A 17500-nucleotide genomic window follows, 5' to 3' on the forward strand; every position below is an offset into this window, starting at 1 on the left:
CAGTGGTGGTCGTAGTGCTCCCAACTCACCTCTTTTTCGTGCGCTATCAGCTGCGTCTTAACATGCCCAGTGATGGAGGACGTCTTGCCAATCACGCGGCCCGTCTGCAAAAACAGAACATGAGCGAGCACAACAAGAAGTAGAGGCAGAATCAGAGACCCGAATTATCCAGCAGGCAACAACAACAACAACAACAACAACAACAACAACAACAACAACAACAACAACAACAACAACAAACATCTCTTATTGGCCACTGGCTATCGTGAGAATAAAGATTTGAAACAACGATAGTGACAGCAAGAGCAACGGCAGCAGCAGCACCTACACCACCAACACCACCATCGCCACATAGACGACAACATGGTCGACAACATGGACAACAACACGGACAACAACATGGACGACAACATTGTCGACAACATGGACAACAACATGGACGACAACACGGACAACAGCACAGACAACAACATGGGACGACAACACGGACGACAACATGGTCGACAACATGGACGACAACATGGACAACAACACGGACAACAACATGGACGACAACATTGTCGACAACATGGACAACAACATGGACGACAACACGGACAACAGCACAGACAACAACATGGGACGACAACACGGACGACAACATGGTCGACAACATGGACGACAACATGGACAACAACATTGACAAACAATACTGACAACAACATCGACAATAGAACACACTAATGTCCTCACCTCCAATGACCACACAGTGCAGGAAGTATCTATGCTTGCTGTACCGATGATGTTAGGATCGGCACCGTTCCAGTCGAATGATGTTAGCGGTTGAGTGTACCCAGGACTTTTGTACTGCACATATACAAAAAAATTCGCGGATAAATACACCGGAAGACAATAGGCCTCATACTTCTTTTATTTAACCCTTTATTACCGGATTACTAGCACAGCATGCACCAGAATTACAATGTCAGCTCAATTTCCAACTTCACCAGGTTATCACTTTGGTCTCCTTCGCTTGATTTTCACAATCTAGGGCTCGTTGGAAAGCTTTTGGCGAGAGCAACGCCAGGGTATCAGGCTCCATTACCCAGTCGCCACAAATCAGGCGCGGTAACACAGCAAAGTCGTCTCCAAGCCTGATATGCAAGCAAATTCGTCCCATCAACGCCATTCCGCTCTCCTTCATCGTAGAACGCTCAAATTTGTTTGAGACGATTCAAATTTCAGCCGACTACGTCATTATCATGTGCTCAGTCGCTCAAAGAGCACACGAAAAGGGATTTCCCCCCAAGATAGCGAAGTGATCGATCAAAGGTTTGAATTTGTCGAGGTAAGAATACGGCGCGCGATATCTCCGGCGCCCGACATCTTATCTCTTCGGCGATTGTTGCATTGGATAGCTTGACGTTTCCGCTACCAAATAGATCCTTCGATTGTTGAATTTGCACAAGAAACGATGGAGTTACGAAGATATTACTGGCCCGTAGACTTTCGATCATATATGATCGAAAGCGCAGGCCGGTAATAAAGGGTTAAAAATCATAATTCTGTTACTCACATTGTACAAATGTACACAACCCATAGTATAAGCCCGATAGGACGTCTGTTGTGTGCCATACATGCTCACTTGATTTATTTGCCCATTATCGACAAAAGAGTGGATTTTTTCTTCAGCTTCAGCTGGAGTGCTTTTGCGTACGTGGCTACACTTCCATAAACTCTGTGCCATGAAGTGGTTAGGTGCGCGCTATGTAATGGAAATTACAGCAACCACGATAGGACTGTCCAACACCTAACCCGAGCTGGGCCTACGGGATTTCATACAAAGCAAGAAAACAAGAAGAAAGAACTCTGGGATAGAGAGAGAGAGAGAGAGAGAGAGAGAGAGAGAGAGAGAGAGAGACAGAGAGCGCGAGAGAGAGAGAGAGAGAGAGAGAGAGAGAGAGAGAGAGAGAGAGAGAGAGAGAGAGAGAGAGAGAGAGAGAGAGAGACAGAAGAGAGAGAGAGAGAGAGAGAGAGAGAGAGAGAGAGAGAGAGAGAGAGAGAGAGAGAGAGAGAGAGAGAGAGAGAGACAGAGACAGAGAGAGAGACAGAGACAGAGAGAGACAGAGAACCTACTGCCGTGGACATGGAAATCCAGTCGATTGATCGGGGCCGGCGCCCTCAGCGTGTACAGAACGTCGTTGAATGCAGTGCACATGTTGACCCGATGCGACTAGCGCGCTGCAGCGCATAATACATGCATGCGTGTACTGCTTACCCACGGCTGCATGGCCTGCGCCCTGGGACCGCTAGACATGCGACGGGATTTCCATGTCCACGACAGTAGTAAGTATTATACATGTACTTACATTGTCCAAGAGACATTCCATTTGCATAGTACCATCATCTTTGAGCTTGAACAGGCGAACGTAATCACTACACGTCGCCGTCAAGTCTGGATACATATTGTGCTGAGAGGACAGCGAAAGCAAACGAGAACGTGTTCACAACGTGCAGTGCATCCTCATTCTTCACAGGGGAGTATCCAAGGGGATAACCAGGGTGGTTTTCTCAGAGATCCCCACTATGCACCGCGCATGTACAAGCACAACGTACACACAGCCTGAAAGGCAACTGCTCACAGCCGCTTACGATCCTACTACTTCTTTGAAGTACGAGAAATGGACCGTTGCATTATTGCATCCGATGACTTTGCCTTGCAAGCTTTGTAGCTAATTAGTGTTACTAATGTGAGTATTATAGGCACCGAAAGTTACATGGAGGTAAGATGTATACAGCGTACACTTGGCGCTACGTGGGCACACCCCTGCTTCATGTTCTGTACTTTAATCAGGAGCACCAAGCCGGTATTGGAAGACTAACACAGCCCATGGGACAACCTGGAACATGCACTGCTTACTGTGTCTGGTATCCACATCATCTTGTTGACAGGGTAGTCAACATCGGCCATATGCGTACAAGCAATTTCGCCATCCGCATCATTCACAGTCAGCACTTGAATCTGCATGGCACAACGACGACGACGCCACGAACAAGAACAGTACCAACAGCAACATCTGTAATCACGTCACCCCTAGAACAGTACCAACAGTAACATCTGCAATCACGTCACCCCTAGAGAATTTGTGCAGGGCATCTTTGCATAACCTACACACTTGTACCAAGCATGCACCCGTGAATATAATTATTAAATACAGAATCAATGTTGGATACCAAGCCTGGACTAGGACAGTGTACTAACGACAGCAGTGCTCCAGGATCTGCACCCCAGGCCCACCTCCTAATTCATTGGCCAGGACTGTAGCTTGTGCTTGCACTGAACGGCTAAAAACACGGGGTCAGACTTCGCTTATCGCTGCAGTATATTCTACGACCTGGCATGGCGTTCACAGTGATACGATAATTATGTATAGTGTGTAGAATCACTGCACTGCCTAATGAAATCCCGCCCTGCGAGACGGTCAGCACCGAGTGTCATGCAGCTCACTGGGCTTTGAACTGGTGCAGGGGCGCTGGCATATTCCGCAGGTTGGATTTCAGAGAGCCTGACTGCACATATAACCAGATACTAGTAACCACCAGGGACTGGGGCAATCACCGTCTGACAGATAGAAAACAACCTGTCCTACAGCAGCCAGTGCCGCCTCAGAGTGTACCAGGCGTACCGGTACTTCAGGTGTGCGAGAAAGGGACTCATGGATAGAAAAGGCAGGCACACTGCAGCCTCGCATCCGAGTGCAACTACACGGGCATGTATATGTAGTTGCACGAAGAACCACGGCGCTGCACCCGATGCACTATCTGCAGTTCAAAAGCCAGTCATGTGTACCCATATGCAGCATATCCAGCATCCCAAACGTGAAAATAATCAGATTCGGTGACAACACGTGCACAGGCCGGTTTCAATTTACAGTAAAACCTGTAACTAAAGACCACCGTGACTAGCGACCAGCCTGGTACTACAGATCACTTCGTCAGGCACGGACGGTCTCACGTTCATATTATGGTTGTGCGGTGCAAACCTCTAACTAAGGACCACCTGCCATTAAAGACCACTTTCTCTGGCCCCAAAGGGTGGTCGTTAGTCACAGGTTTTACGGTATATTCAACGTCTCTTTGCGGCAACATTTTCCAAGCTTTACTAAAAATAAGCCAGCATTGCGCCCAACAGGAGATAATTCTTACATGGCAAACAGCACAATGTTCATTGTGCAGAAATGGAGAATAAATGCATTGCTGCGACGTACCTTGTTTTTGTTGTGATTCATGTAGCTAGCTGCAGCAAGCCGCAAGTTGTGGTTGCTTCGCACACTCCAGTTCATAGCATACAGCGGCCATGGTGCCTCGTACCTCAGGATCTCCTTTTTCCGCGACATGGCGATACTCTAGTGGAGCCACCCAGGCCCACTCAGACAGATAAAGCGATCAACTAGTATCAGGAGTCAGTGGCCAAGCGTTTTGATACCAGATATGGATAGAGGTAACGGTCAACAGGACTTGAACATAGCACCCACTTCAGTTTGATAGACGACTGCAGTGAATATCAAAGGAGCAATTCACTGTACATGTACATACTCCACCACTCTCCGGACAAATTTATTTTCTCTCTCACTCTCCCTGAGCTGAAGTTGACAATTATTTCACAATTGTTTCCCAGCAAATAATTCTAATTGTCTCGGACACTCTAAACGACGAGAGACTGGGGACAAAATAGAGGAGGTTAGAACTGCGCCCTTGTGATTGAAGGACGTGTTGTAAAAGGGAACTGGGTGACTCGAACGAGCCCCCCAAATTGCAAAGAGAAGGGAAATAATGTTGCTCTGAGATTTCACAAAATAATATAATAATAATGAGTTTTAACATGACTTCAACGTGGACTCGAAAATGTGTATCTCCGTCATGGGATCGGAACACAAACAACTCTGAAAGCGATCTTGTTTAGTGTTGATAAACGGAGTTTGAGCACGCGTGCATTATGTGTGAAATCGCCAGAATCGGCACGTGCGTTGCTGTAGGCTGTAGCTGCATGTATCCCATCGCTGCATGCATCACATGCACACGCGATATGCGCGATATGAGTCGATGCGCGATGACCGATAATAAAGAGTTCATTACATAGGCCTAGGCTATAGCCTAGGCAAGAGTACATAACCCCCCGGGGGGTTATGTACTCTTGCTACATACAAGAGTCCATAACCCTTTTTTTTGTTATGGGTTATGGACTCTCACATAACATAGTATAGGGGCCGTCCGGGGGGGGGGGGGGGACGTCCGTAAATATCGATATTTTGTTCAAGACATACACAGTCAGTCATGTTTATGCAAAGGATCGATATTTTTTAATGGAGTGCAATTTCCTAAACCGTGACCAGTGGTGACCAGCTGCAATTATACTTCAGAATGCTCTGTCTCCATATCAATGTGTTTGGCCTAGTTTCCTAACTCTTGATAGCTTTTTTGTAGTGAAAATTCATGAATTTTGTGATTTTATTTGAATCCTTGGTTTTAACGCATGCGTGGAACACCAGGTTTCGTTGATAAAAGCCCTTGTTCCCTCTATGTTCTTCGGCCTTTTTTCTAGCTCGCTCGAAGTAAGTTTCTTGGCAAGCTGTTCGATCTCGTTATCGACTGTTGTCTTGTACAGTACTTCCTCTTGGTTGTATTTCTAACTTGGTGTGTCTCTGTGCTTACTGTAGACCGCCTTTCAATCGTCAAACTGTCAAGTCCACTCTCAAGGATGGACTCGTCTGCAAGCTCCTTTACCTCTCCCGATGCTGCTGGTCAGTCATCGAGGATCATGGCGGACATGATGAGCCAGTTTGGAAAGGTCTCGCAGGTGATGGAGCAAATCGGCTCAGACGTTTCAAGTATTGCGGAACGAGTGTCTGCTCTGGAAGCGGCTCAATCCCGCCCTGACCCGGCACGAAGTGCCTCTATTTCGTTTTCCGCTCTGGCGCCAAGAGCTTCTTCAACACCGGGTAAAACCCGTGAGATCCCCAACCCCTCGGACTGTGAGTCAGAAGAGGAAATGGACGAGTCAAGCTTGCTTGACAAATCGTCTCAGGATTTCAAAGTGTCCTCGGATACTTTGGAATTCTTTCGGGAGAAATTTACAACAACTACCTCGAACGAAGTTCGGCGCCAATGGCGTAGTCGTTTTGGGCGCCCCAAAGTAGATGTGGCCTCTGCGCCCATCATGGACAAGATGGTGAAGTCCCGATTACACCCTGCGACCAAGTCGCGAGACAAGGCCCTGTCGAAACAACAGGCCTTGCTTTTGGACGCCGTAGGTCCTTTGACCTACGTACTAGAGGAAGCTGGGAAAGAGACTCTCACCGTACAAGCCACGGTCGAAGCATGCCAACAGGCGTTGGCTTTTATTGGCAATGCAAATATGCATTTGAATAGAGAAAGGCGGCGAAATGCCATTCTTTGTATGAATCGCGACCTTGCCGAAATGGCAGAAGATGACGATACGTTCAAGACGTCTGCACCCCAGCTGTTTGGAGATGGCTTCTCCAGAAAAGCGAAGGAACGGAGCGAAGAGCTCAAATGTTTGTCGCAGGCGGCGTCCTCGCGAGGTGGCAAGGCTTCCACCGGATCGTTTGTTCGAGGAGGCCGAGCCAACCATGCCCCACGGGGAGGCCATTCAAATCGGGGCAGTTTCAATCAGAACGGCAACCGGTTCCGACCTTACAGCGGAAACCAGTACAATCCCCAGTTCAACAGGAAACCCAACGACAGAAGTCGTCAGGAGTCAGCAAAGTGAGCCATCCGCCTTTACCCCTTCCTCTAAAGGAAATAAAGAGTTTTCAAAACTACTCAATGTCTTCTGTTGTGAGTGCTCTCCAGCAGATGGGTGAAAAAGACATGACAGAAAGTGTCGTATTTCACCAGTTCCCGATTGCGGGAAGTGTAGCAATGCTTGCACAAGACTGGAATGCAATCAGCTCAGACCAGTGGGTCTTGAAATGTATTCGGGGTTACACAATTCAGTGGCTTCAGAAGCCCTTTCAATCTCACTCTCCAAGAGAGATAGTGTTTCGGGAGGAGGAGAAATCAAAATCTCCCTCGAAATAACTTTGATGGCGAACAAACAGGCCATTTCAGAAGTTTCAATACCCGAGCTTGGAAATGGGTGTCAGAGACCTGACACAAAGTGTCTCGACCCAATGCATGGTTGCGGGGTGTTCAGGGTTACAAAATTCACTTTGTTCAAGAACCCTTTCAAACCGTTTCCCCAAGGGAGATTGTATTTCAAGAGGAGGAAACGAAAAAGATCTCCTCAGAAGTTGTCGCAATACAAAGCAAACATGCGATTTCCGAAGTAATGCCTGCAGATCAAACGAACAATCAGTTTGTGTCTCAACTCTTCGCTGTCCCGAAGAAAGACAGAGCGATAAGACCGATTATCAATCTGAAAGCTCCGAACCATTTGTGGAAGTGTCCCATTTCAAAACGGAGGGTATACACATGTTGAAAGATCTGCTGAGACCAGGCGATTTCATGACGAAAGTCGACCTGAAAGATGCGCACTTCATGATTCCCATTGCCAGGGAATATTGCCGCAGACCAGCGAAAGTTGCTGCGTTTTGCATGGCAGGGAAAGATGTATCAGTTGAACTGTCTGCCGTTCGGACTATCGTCAGCCCCGCGGGTTTTTACCAAGACCTCAAGGGCGGTGATAATCACACTCAGGACTGAGGGTGGTTATTCATATCGACGATATCCTGAGCATGGCGGAGAACGAGACAAACGACCACACGGCCGGTCTGATTTTCCTCCTGGAGAATCTAGGGTTCATTGTGAATTACCAGAAACCACAACCGAACTCCACCAAGGAGATAGATTTTCTCGGCTTAATACCGGTGAACTCCGAGAATCTGACGATCAGATTGCCGGGAGATAAATTTACCGTGGAGAAAACACGATCAGATGCAAAAAATTGCGAGAGGAAAAAAAAAAACACACTCAGCAATTTCTGTAACTCACCTGTTGGGCAAACTGAGCCATGCTGCACATGCGATTCCACCAGGTCCTTTGTTCTATCGAAACCTTCAGGGCTGTTTGCAGAAAGCCCTAGGGGAGGGATCTTAGAATTACGATCATCCTTGTCTCTTGAGCAGCGAAGCTCTGGAGGAATTGGACTGGTGGATCGATCACCTGACAGACTGGAACGGTCGTCGTCTTCTCACGCCGAAACCAGACCTGGTGATAGAGACGGATGCCTCGACAGTGGGCTGGGGATCATCTTGCCAGAACTCCCAAACAGGCGGTCCGTGGAGTTGTCAGGAACGAGAGATGCATATAAACTGCTTGGAGCCGTTAGCAGCCTTCCTGGCTGTAAAAGCATTTCTGAAGTCAAGTCGAAATCTTCTGGTTCACCTGAAGATGGACCGTGAACACCACAGCCTTGACGTATATCAACAAGTTCGGAGGCACTGTGTCTCCCGACCTCAATCGCCTCACCAAAGAGGTGTGGACATGGTGCATGGCAAGACAGATAACTCTCCAGGCCACTCACTTAGCAGGATCACTGAACACAGTTACAGACGACGAGTCTCGCGTGATGAAAGATCGATCGGACTGGATGTTGCATCCAGATGTATTCCAGGAGATCTTTGCTCGAATGGGTCCCATGAATGTAGACCTGTTTGCCTCTCGGCTGACACATCTCCTGCCGATGTATGTGAGCCGGCGTCCCGATCCAAATGCGATAGACATGGATGCCTTCTCGTTGGACTGGACAAAGTGTCAGGGTTATGTCAACCCACCTTGGAACCTGATAAGCAGAGTAGTAGCACAGGTCTGCCCTCAGAAATCTCGGATAGTGCTTGTTGCACCGGTATGGCTGAGTCAACCGTGGTATCCAGCCCTCCTGGACCTGCTGGTAGAGGAGCCCCTGTTGCTTCCCAGCACTCCAGATCTGATTCAGCCGACGCACAGCGTAAACGAACCGGAGATAGTCCCTCGTCTAGCCGCGTGGAATATCTCAGGAGAAAGTACACCAGTCAGAATGTTTCTGAGGAAGCTTCAGAACTCCTCCTTGGATCATGGAGGCAGAGATCTACGAAGACGTACGACTCCCTATTCAAGAAATGGATGGGCTGGTGTCGTGAACGGAACAATGATCCCTTTTCAAGTGATATAGCCACGATTGTCAACTTCCTGGCATCATTGTACAAAGCTGGTTATCAATACCGCTCTATCAATATTGACAATAATTACAGATCAGCAATTCCTTCCGTCCAGGAAAAAAACTGACAGGTATGACACTGGTCAACACCCAATGGTATCTCGTGCGGGTATCGATACTAGTATCTTCAAAGCACACTCCGTGCAGAGTGCTTCTGCATCCGCAACAGCGGATGCTGGTACTACTACGAATGATATCTTGAAAGCAGCAGACTGGAGCAGCCAGTCGGTCTTTCAGAAGCTCTATTATTAGACCCCAGCATGATGAGAAATATGCTCAGGCAGTTCTCTCGAAGCTGTCAACCACTGGCAGAGAGCTACAAAATCACATTGATATGGAGACAGAGCATTCTGAAGTATAATTACAGAATGGCTCAGACCACGCAGTGGTTGCCAGCTATTCTGGATTATATGAAGAATGTGATGTCGAACATATCAATGTCCCAACCCTGACCCTCCCTGTGTTATAATGCACATAATATGCTTGTTCCGAGGCTCGCTATTCAAAAGGCCGAAGAACATAGAGGGAACAAGGGCTTTTATCAACGAAACCTGGTGTTCCACGCATGCGTTAAAACCAAGGATTCAAATAAAATCACAAAATTCATGAATTTTCACTACAAAAAAGCTATCAAGAGTTAGGAAACTAGGCCAAACACATTGATATGTTCGACATCACATTCTTCATATAATCCAGAATAGCTGGCAACCACTGCGTGGTCTGAGCCATTCTGTAACTCTAATTTCCCCATACACCTAGGTTTACGTTGCCACAGTCGCACAACCTTGCCATACTATGTTCACGAGGTTGACTTTCACTTTGTGTAGGTCATAAACTACATGTACATGTCGAACAGTGCCCGTCCATAGATAGAGTTCGATATTTTTTTTCTCAAAGACGAGACGAACAGGGCCCAAACCCCCTCCCCCCCCCCCCCAAACGAACGAATATCTTCTCTAAAAAAATATCGATATTTGCGGACGACCCCTTATGAACTCTTGCCGATATCAGCAGAGTCTACGTCAAATTTATGCCGGTGTAGATCTACGAGGACTCCCTGGCCTGCGCGGGACCGGCGGATTATGCTCGAAAAGGTGGCAGATTCTGCTCGAAGAGCAGTGAAATTGGCAGAACCCTACAAACCTTATGGCGGGCAATTCCTCAATTCTGCTCCATTTCTTTATCCACATACCAAGCATGCATGAAACTTACCAGAAAACGTACCGAATTCTGCCAATTTTTCTGCCGGCAGAATCCGCCGGACCCTACGCAGTGCGCAGTGCAATAATTAATGACATCAATGGGCCAATCCTACATAATTGTAGATCTACATGTACGCCTGCGCGCACATACGTCGCTATTTCAATTTTTGGATACATGTACATGTAGGTGGTCAACCGTTGCAATATCCGCGATATCCGCTTGATTAGAACCAAATCGAGCGGATATCGCGACGTTATTACATTTTCAGCAACTCCTAGATCCTACCAAGTTTCGTTCAAAGCAAGAGTAAAAGCCTTCAATGATACTCTTGGTAGTTGGTGAGAACCCTCGGTGATCTCAACCCGCACGCACAACACGCAACAAGTCCCGTAGTAGTAGGAAACACAATTCTTCACTTCTTTGCCACGAATCTAAAATGTTACAGCGAGAGAGCAAACTCACTGCTACACACACTCTTATTCTACAACATCTGAAAGGTTTTGCAAGTAAAGCAAGCGTGAGGTGCACTGAGTGTGAGAAACCTAACAAGCATGAAATGTAGTTGATAAAATGAAACCCTACACTAGTGATAACCTAAGGCATAGCTTTCAGTGCCGCAAAACACAACTTATGCAAATGTACTACTTTACTACCTTCGTGCCAAACCAACAAGCCTACACTGCTATTATTCATGAAGTCGCACTAGTGCTACTGATCATACTCCCCTCCTTGATATGCTCACGTTAAACACAAGAGCAAATATCAATATACTTGAAGTACCTCTCCGTCTATTATTGCCGATAGAATGAGCAATCTTATAAAACACCTTCTAAATAGTATAAAGTTCACCGCACTCGGCTACAAGAGTATAACGGAACTCCCCACACAACAGAGCCAAAACATGTCATCCTAGGTAGGATATGATGCGCATGATATGACCCGTTAGTCTTGGGAACATCTTCATCCCTGTAGGATGGGACAAAGCTTGACGATAGGGCGTGAGACTAGCTTACCACCTACTAGAACCTTCACGACACGCACATGCCCATCTGTGCCAGGCATCACTTGCTGTACGCGTCCGAGTGGCCACTTGCCGCGTGGAGTGTGCGGTGTAATGACTAACACCACATCGCCAACTGCCATGTTCCGCTCTTTGGTGGTCCACTTCGATCGTCGATTGTGAGCCGGTAACCACTCTGTCATCCAGCGGCGCCAGATATGCGTCACAAGTTCTTGTACACGTCACCACCTCTGCTGCGGACTGCTTGGTTGGTCGGTACCGTCGACGGCGAACTCTTCCACTCGGCCCACCAGGAAATGGTTCGGGGTGATCGGTAAGTCATCTTTCAAGTCAGCTGATGGCGTAGTCAGTGGGCGCGAATTCAGCAGGTTCTCTGCGCCACATAATGCCGTCTGAAGCTCCTCATCTGTGATGTCAGCCGCGGACAGAATGGCAAAGATGGCCCGCTTTGTGGACTTGATCATCGTCTCATGAACTCCTCCAAAGTGAGGTGCCCCGGGTGGAATGAAATTCCACTTCACCTTGTCGAAGTGTTGACCAATTCTTTCCTGGTCATCTCCAGTAAAGATCTCTTGAATCTCTCTCTGGCCACCAACGAAGTTTGTTCCGTTATCCGATAGAACTTCCTCGAGTAGCCCACGTCGATTGGCCATCTGTTCAAACGCGTTGATGAAGCTGTTGATGTCGAGACTGTATGACATCTCCAAGTGTACCGCGCGACACGTCAGACAAGTCAAGGGGCACAGGTATCTCTTGGCACGCCTGTGACCCCTGCCTTGTATGCCGGGTCTGGAAAGGACCGGCGTAGTCAACAGCAACACGACCGAACGCTCGATGGGGTGGCTTCAGCCGGATCTTCGGCAACGGTGCCATCACCTGCGTCGCGGGCTTCGCCTTTCGTCGGCGACATTCCGAACAGTTGCGTTGAACCTCGCGAATAGCTTCTCTCCCGGATTGAATCCAGTACCGCTGCATCAACCTGGTCAGGAGGTGACTCGTACCAGCTTCGTGATGTGTGTCCTCGTGCTCTTGGCGGATGATGAGCTGCGTTACCCAGTTGTGCCGCGGCAGAATGACTGGGTACCTAGCGTCGAGCGATAGAAACGCCGCATGTTGAACTCGCCCTTGCACACGAATCAAACCTTGGCTGTCGATCATTGGCAGAAGAATCGACAGCTTACTCGAACTCGGAAGAGGTTTGCTCCGTTCCAACAGTACGTACTCGGTGAATGACTGTCGCTGGGCTGAACGAAGACACATTGTCGAGCTGCCTCAAGCTCCTCTGGAGTCGTTGCACCCAGCTGGCGTTCCTCCACACGAATCTGGCAGTTGTTGACGAACCTCACCACCAAAGCTGTGATGCGGATAAGGCGTTGCCAGGACGAGAAACGCGTCGGATTGAGACTCCAGTCGCTGTCTTTCAGGAATATGAAGAACGAGTCGACGCCGCCGGTGAGCTGACGAGCTGCTGACCGAATCTCCATAGTAGCAGCTGCCGGCTTGACGGACGTAGGTTGACTAGGCCACTCTTCTGACGATTTGCTCAGAAACTCTGGTCCGTCCCACCACAGGCTACTAGACACTAAGGACTCCGCTGACGTTCCTCGTGATATCAGGTCGGCTGGATTAACGGCAGTCGGCACATAGCGCCACTGGGACGGCTCAGTTTGCTGCTGGATCTCACTCACTCGATTAGCGGCGTATGGCTTGAACAAGCGGCTGCAGTTGCGAACCCAGCACAGCACATTCATACTGTCCGTCCACAGTACCACCTGCTCGCGAGGAATAGAGAGAACCTTGGCAATCGACATTCCGAGTCGACACGCCATAGCAGCTGCAGATAACTCCAGTCGAGGAATACTCACCCTGCCGAATGGGGCCACTTTGCCTTTAGACCATACCAGACGGCTGGACACTTCTCCAACGTCTGGTTCCTTCCTAAGCCGCCGTTCTGTTGAGCGCAACCGGTTCAGCGCCATGTCATAGCTGCTGTTACGCATCGCTGGCTTCCTCTTCCATGGAAGTCCCACGGTATACCTTCCGGTGCCGACTCCAGACAAGGTTGCCCGTGCGCTGCAGATGATTTCACGATCCTCCGTGGACTGATCGAGACCAATGAGAATGTCGACCACCCTCGGGTCGGCAGACTTGGGGAGCTTGATGTCTTGCAGATGGGTGTATTTGGCGGCTTCAACGTTCCAATCGATCGGCCACAAGCTGCCGGTCACATTCGTCGTGGTTATGGACTGGGTCGCCCCTCTGCCGGGGGCTATCCATCTCCCACATCTGTCGGACCAAGCCCTCTAGACTGTCATGGCTGGTTTCCGCGACGAACACGTCACTGCGATGGCAGAACAGCGTGGCTCTGGCCGACTTGTCGACGATCCCGACACACGTCCATCCGTGAGCTGTTCGGCGAGCTATGGGTTCACCTGGTTCTCCTTGCACTTCTTCCAGGGCCGTATGGAACTCCGCGTGATCGAGACCAATGAGAATGTCGACCACCCTCGGGTCGGCAGGCTTGGGGAACTTGATGTCTTGCAGATGGGTGTATCTGGCGGCTTCAACGTTCCAATCGATCGGCCACAAGCTGCCGGTCACATTCGTCGTGGTTATGGCGGTCATTGGGGCGATAAACTTTCCGTCGCTACTCTCCAACTGGAAGTCTACCGGCATTGTCTAAAACGACTCGATCCCACCATTCAGTACGCTGACAGACACTCGCTGCGTCTGCCCTTCTACTCCGAGCTGAGCTGCAACCGAGGCATTCACATAGCTCTGAGTGCTGCCGGCATCCAGTAGCGTATTGAGCGCAATCCGGCAGTCCCCGCTCCGTGCCACAACGGAGACGGTTCGGAGCGCTATCTTGCCGCGCACGCCGAGGTTGGTGGTTTGAGCCGCTGATGAGCTCCCCTCCGTGGGAGGTAGCACTGCCAACTGTGTTCGCTCGGTTGCACCGGTAACCTCGTTGCTCGACACTGCTGCTTTGCTGTCTCCCGTCTTCTCCGTTGGCTGCTTATGCAATCCAATCTGCTGGTTTTCGTGAAGCAGACGATGATGGCTTTTCTGGCAACCGTCTATGCCACATGCCTGTGCCCTGAAACACTCGCGCCCTGAGTGACCAGAGTTCAGGCAACGGAAGCACAGGCCTGTCTCCTTCGCGACCTTCCATCGCTTCGCCGGTGTTGCTGCCTAGAAGGGCATGCATTGCGTGATGGAATGCGGGCCTTTACAATGGGAACACGACCGTGGCTTCTTGTCTGGTGTGCTGACGAATGTGCTCTTCTTCGGACCAGCGAATGGTGTCGACCGTCGTGATGCGGAAACACTGCTACTCGCACTTGCCTGACTCCTCGCGTTGAGGCCCTCAATGGTTTCTGCTGCCGTGGTCTGGAATTCAGCCTCCAGACTGCACCATTCAAGAAGGACCTCTACTGAGTCTGGCTTGGCTCGGTCGTATCACCATCGGTAGAATTGGGTGAGGAGCTGCTGGTCGAACTTCCTCAAGAGCTTGCTGTATAAAGTGCCAGGCTGTAGTTCTGCACTCCGCCCAGCATCCTTGAGGTTGATCACTGCTACCGAGAGTAGGTCGACAAACTTCTCCAGCTCTTTTGGGCGATTCGCTCTCACTGACTGAATGTGATCCAGTTCTTCGACATGAAGAGCAATGCGACGCCGTTCGCCTCCGTACTTTCTCTCGAGCATGGCCTTCGCTCCACTGTACGCTGCTGCTGAATAGCCGAAACGCTCGATTGCCTCCAATGCCTCGCCGCCTAGGTACTGGCGGAGTTGGAACATTTTGGTCTCCGGTGCTAGCAGTGCGGCATCCACGCATGCAGCAAACGCGGCGTTCCAGGCCTCGTATTTGTGCTTCTTCCCATCGAACACTGGGATGCTGATCTTTTGGAGATGCGTCCACGGTCCAGCCGATGTAGGTGCATTGACAAGACTGCTGGTCGCTGGGTAAAATGGTGGCAGACTCACACTGGCCTGTCCTGTTGACTGGTGGTGCTGTGCTCGGAACTGAGGATGAGGATTACCAGTTGGATAAGCGGATGCCAACTGTCCAGTATTGCGGTAAGTCGTGTTGCTACTGGAAACAGGATACGTTGGTAATGATGAAGGTTGATACCTGGGAGTAGATGGCCTAACTCCAGCAGTGCCCACTCTGGTTGTCTGTGCAGGTCTACTACTAGTGTGAGTTGGCATTCCACTCCTGGATCCCCTGCTGGCTGTGGAAGCAAGCGCAGGTGCATGAAGAGTCAACTGTGATAGCCCTTGTCCTTGCATGAAAGTAGTGGGTGCTGGTTGACTCTGTTGTGTGTGGGGTGCAGGTGGCACTGTACTCTGTGAGGGCCAAGGGAAAGGCTCATCGTGATGTGACAGCCCTGCCTGCACTGGTGGCGCTCTAGACCCAGTCATAGCAGCACCTGAAATGACACCTGATCACTGCATGGCATTGACAGTCGTCACACTTACTCTGACTGCTGCACAAGGGCGCTTCAGCTGTCATAGTCACGCTTGTTTCCACCGCCACAGGTACAGGAGAATCGTTGCAGTCCGCGTCTGCACGCACTGCCGAACTAGGGAACGCTCCGCCAAAATGGTTCACTGTTGATCCTTGCCAAGCGTCCGGGCTGTGGGTGTCTCGTTGTAACACCTGCTGCTCGCATCCTGGATCAGCGCTCGCCGCTTGCTGTAGCGTTGCTGCACCAAATAATAATTACTTGTCTTCATACGCCTCAAACGCGCTTCCATAGCGCCTGTCCCGCGCTGCTGCACCGCCACGAATTACTTCCCGATGCACCGCGTCTCGTGTGACTTCAATCAGCTGGGCCATGGCGTTAGAGAATTGTTCCTCCAACACCTCCATTTCGCTAAACGTCTTCGAACGGTTCTTAGTGTCATTACGACTACTGTAAATGTGTAATGTCCGAGCAAGTCGCCTATGGTGCTCATTGCCCGGTCGTACGATTCGCTAAGCCGACTTGTCTCCTTCTCAAGCTCGCTACTGTCCATGTCCTTCGTCAGTACTACTACTAGCGCTCGTCTGCGAAGCTTGGTAAATTCACTCTTCTGCCCTATCTTCATGGCTTTCAGAACTGTGACATCCTGGATGTCGTCTTCGATCTCCACATCTTCCTCCTCGGCGGAATGGTGGTCTGCGCTATCAACGCCTTCACCCGACCCGGAGTGTACGCTTGTCTCCAGTGGCTCGGACGTCGATCCGCTGCAGCTGGTTTCCACCGTGGTCTTCGCTCCCTCCGCGTGCGCGGGATGCTCCGGCAAGTCGCCGCTACAACGAGATCTCTCATGATCAGACGCACTCATTGTTGTGCTCTGATACTACTGCACTACCACTACTAGACTCAAAACCGTCCTCTGCTACCAGCAAAATTGGTGAGAACCCTCGGTGATCTCAACCCGCACGCACACCACGTAACAAGTCCTGTAGTAGTAGGAAACACAATTCTTCACTTCTTCGCCACGAATCTAAAATGTTACAGCGAGAGAGCAAACTCACTGCTACACACACTCTTATTCTACAACATCTGAAAGGTTTGCAAATGCAAGTAAGCAAGTCACTTTAGTGTGAGGTGCACTGAGTGTGAGAAACCTAACAAGCGTGAAAATTAAAGGGGAAGTATACCCTAAAATCAAATTTTCACCAGTTGTAGTCTTCTGGGTGCTGAGTCGAATGGTCTTGGTCCGAGGAAGCTGCGACGCTCCCTTCCTACTTGAATCCCAATCGAACTCGCGCACTTCCACCGAAACTGGGTGACTGCGCCCTACTAGATGGGGATTTGTATGCAAAATGTCACTAAAAGCGCCATTTCGTTCTTATAAAAGCACGGATGCCCGCGATTGGCCCATATGTTGTAGTCTTTTGGACGCTGAGTCGACTGGTTTTGGTCCGAAAAGGCTGCGATGCAGCGTTCCTCCTTTATTCCCAATCGAACATGGTTGAACAAGCGGTCACGTGCTCCTGGGTGCCCAAATCACCTGGTCACCGCGCCAGCAGGCGACAACTTTCACACCAAGGTTCAACTCGAGTTCAACTCGAGTGACAGGACTGCACC

The 17500-nt window shown here is 49.8% G+C and overlaps 2 protein-coding genes across 2 annotated transcripts in view; both read right to left on the reverse strand.

Annotated features, from left to right (window-relative positions):
- LOC135804534 (DDB1- and CUL4-associated factor 7-like) overlaps positions 1–17500 on the reverse strand; it is a 38088-nt gene that overhangs the window by 4879 nt on the left and 15709 nt on the right. Inside the window, exons 2-6 of the mRNA XM_065318423.1 lie at positions 4248–4531; positions 2900–3001; positions 2349–2450; positions 733–846; positions 30–104 (exon numbers count right to left, since the gene is read on the reverse strand). Coding sequence (XP_065174495.1) covers positions 30–104; positions 733–846; positions 2349–2450; positions 2900–3001; positions 4248–4376 — 522 coding nt within the window. The 5' untranslated portion in view covers positions 4377–4531. The remainder of the gene's footprint in view (positions 1–29; positions 105–732; positions 847–2348; positions 2451–2899; positions 3002–4247; positions 4532–17500) is intronic.
- LOC135805735 (uncharacterized) lies at positions 11642–12121 on the reverse strand. Its single transcript, XM_065319825.1, has one exon. The coding sequence runs from the start codon at positions 12119–12121 to the stop codon at positions 11642–11644; it is 480 nt and encodes a 159-aa protein (XP_065175897.1).

This window comes from Sycon ciliatum, chromosome 1 (genome assembly GCF_964019385.1).
Source record: "Sycon ciliatum chromosome 1, ocSycCili1.1, whole genome shotgun sequence".
Classification (NCBI taxonomy): Eukaryota; Metazoa; Porifera; class Calcarea; order Leucosolenida; family Sycettidae; genus Sycon; species Sycon ciliatum.

Bases quoted from the DNA above. Each gene is read 5' to 3' on its own strand.
- LOC135805735 (XM_065319825.1), bottom strand. From the start codon at position 12,121: ATGTCATACAGTCTCGACATCAACAGCTTCATCAACGCGTTTGAACAG.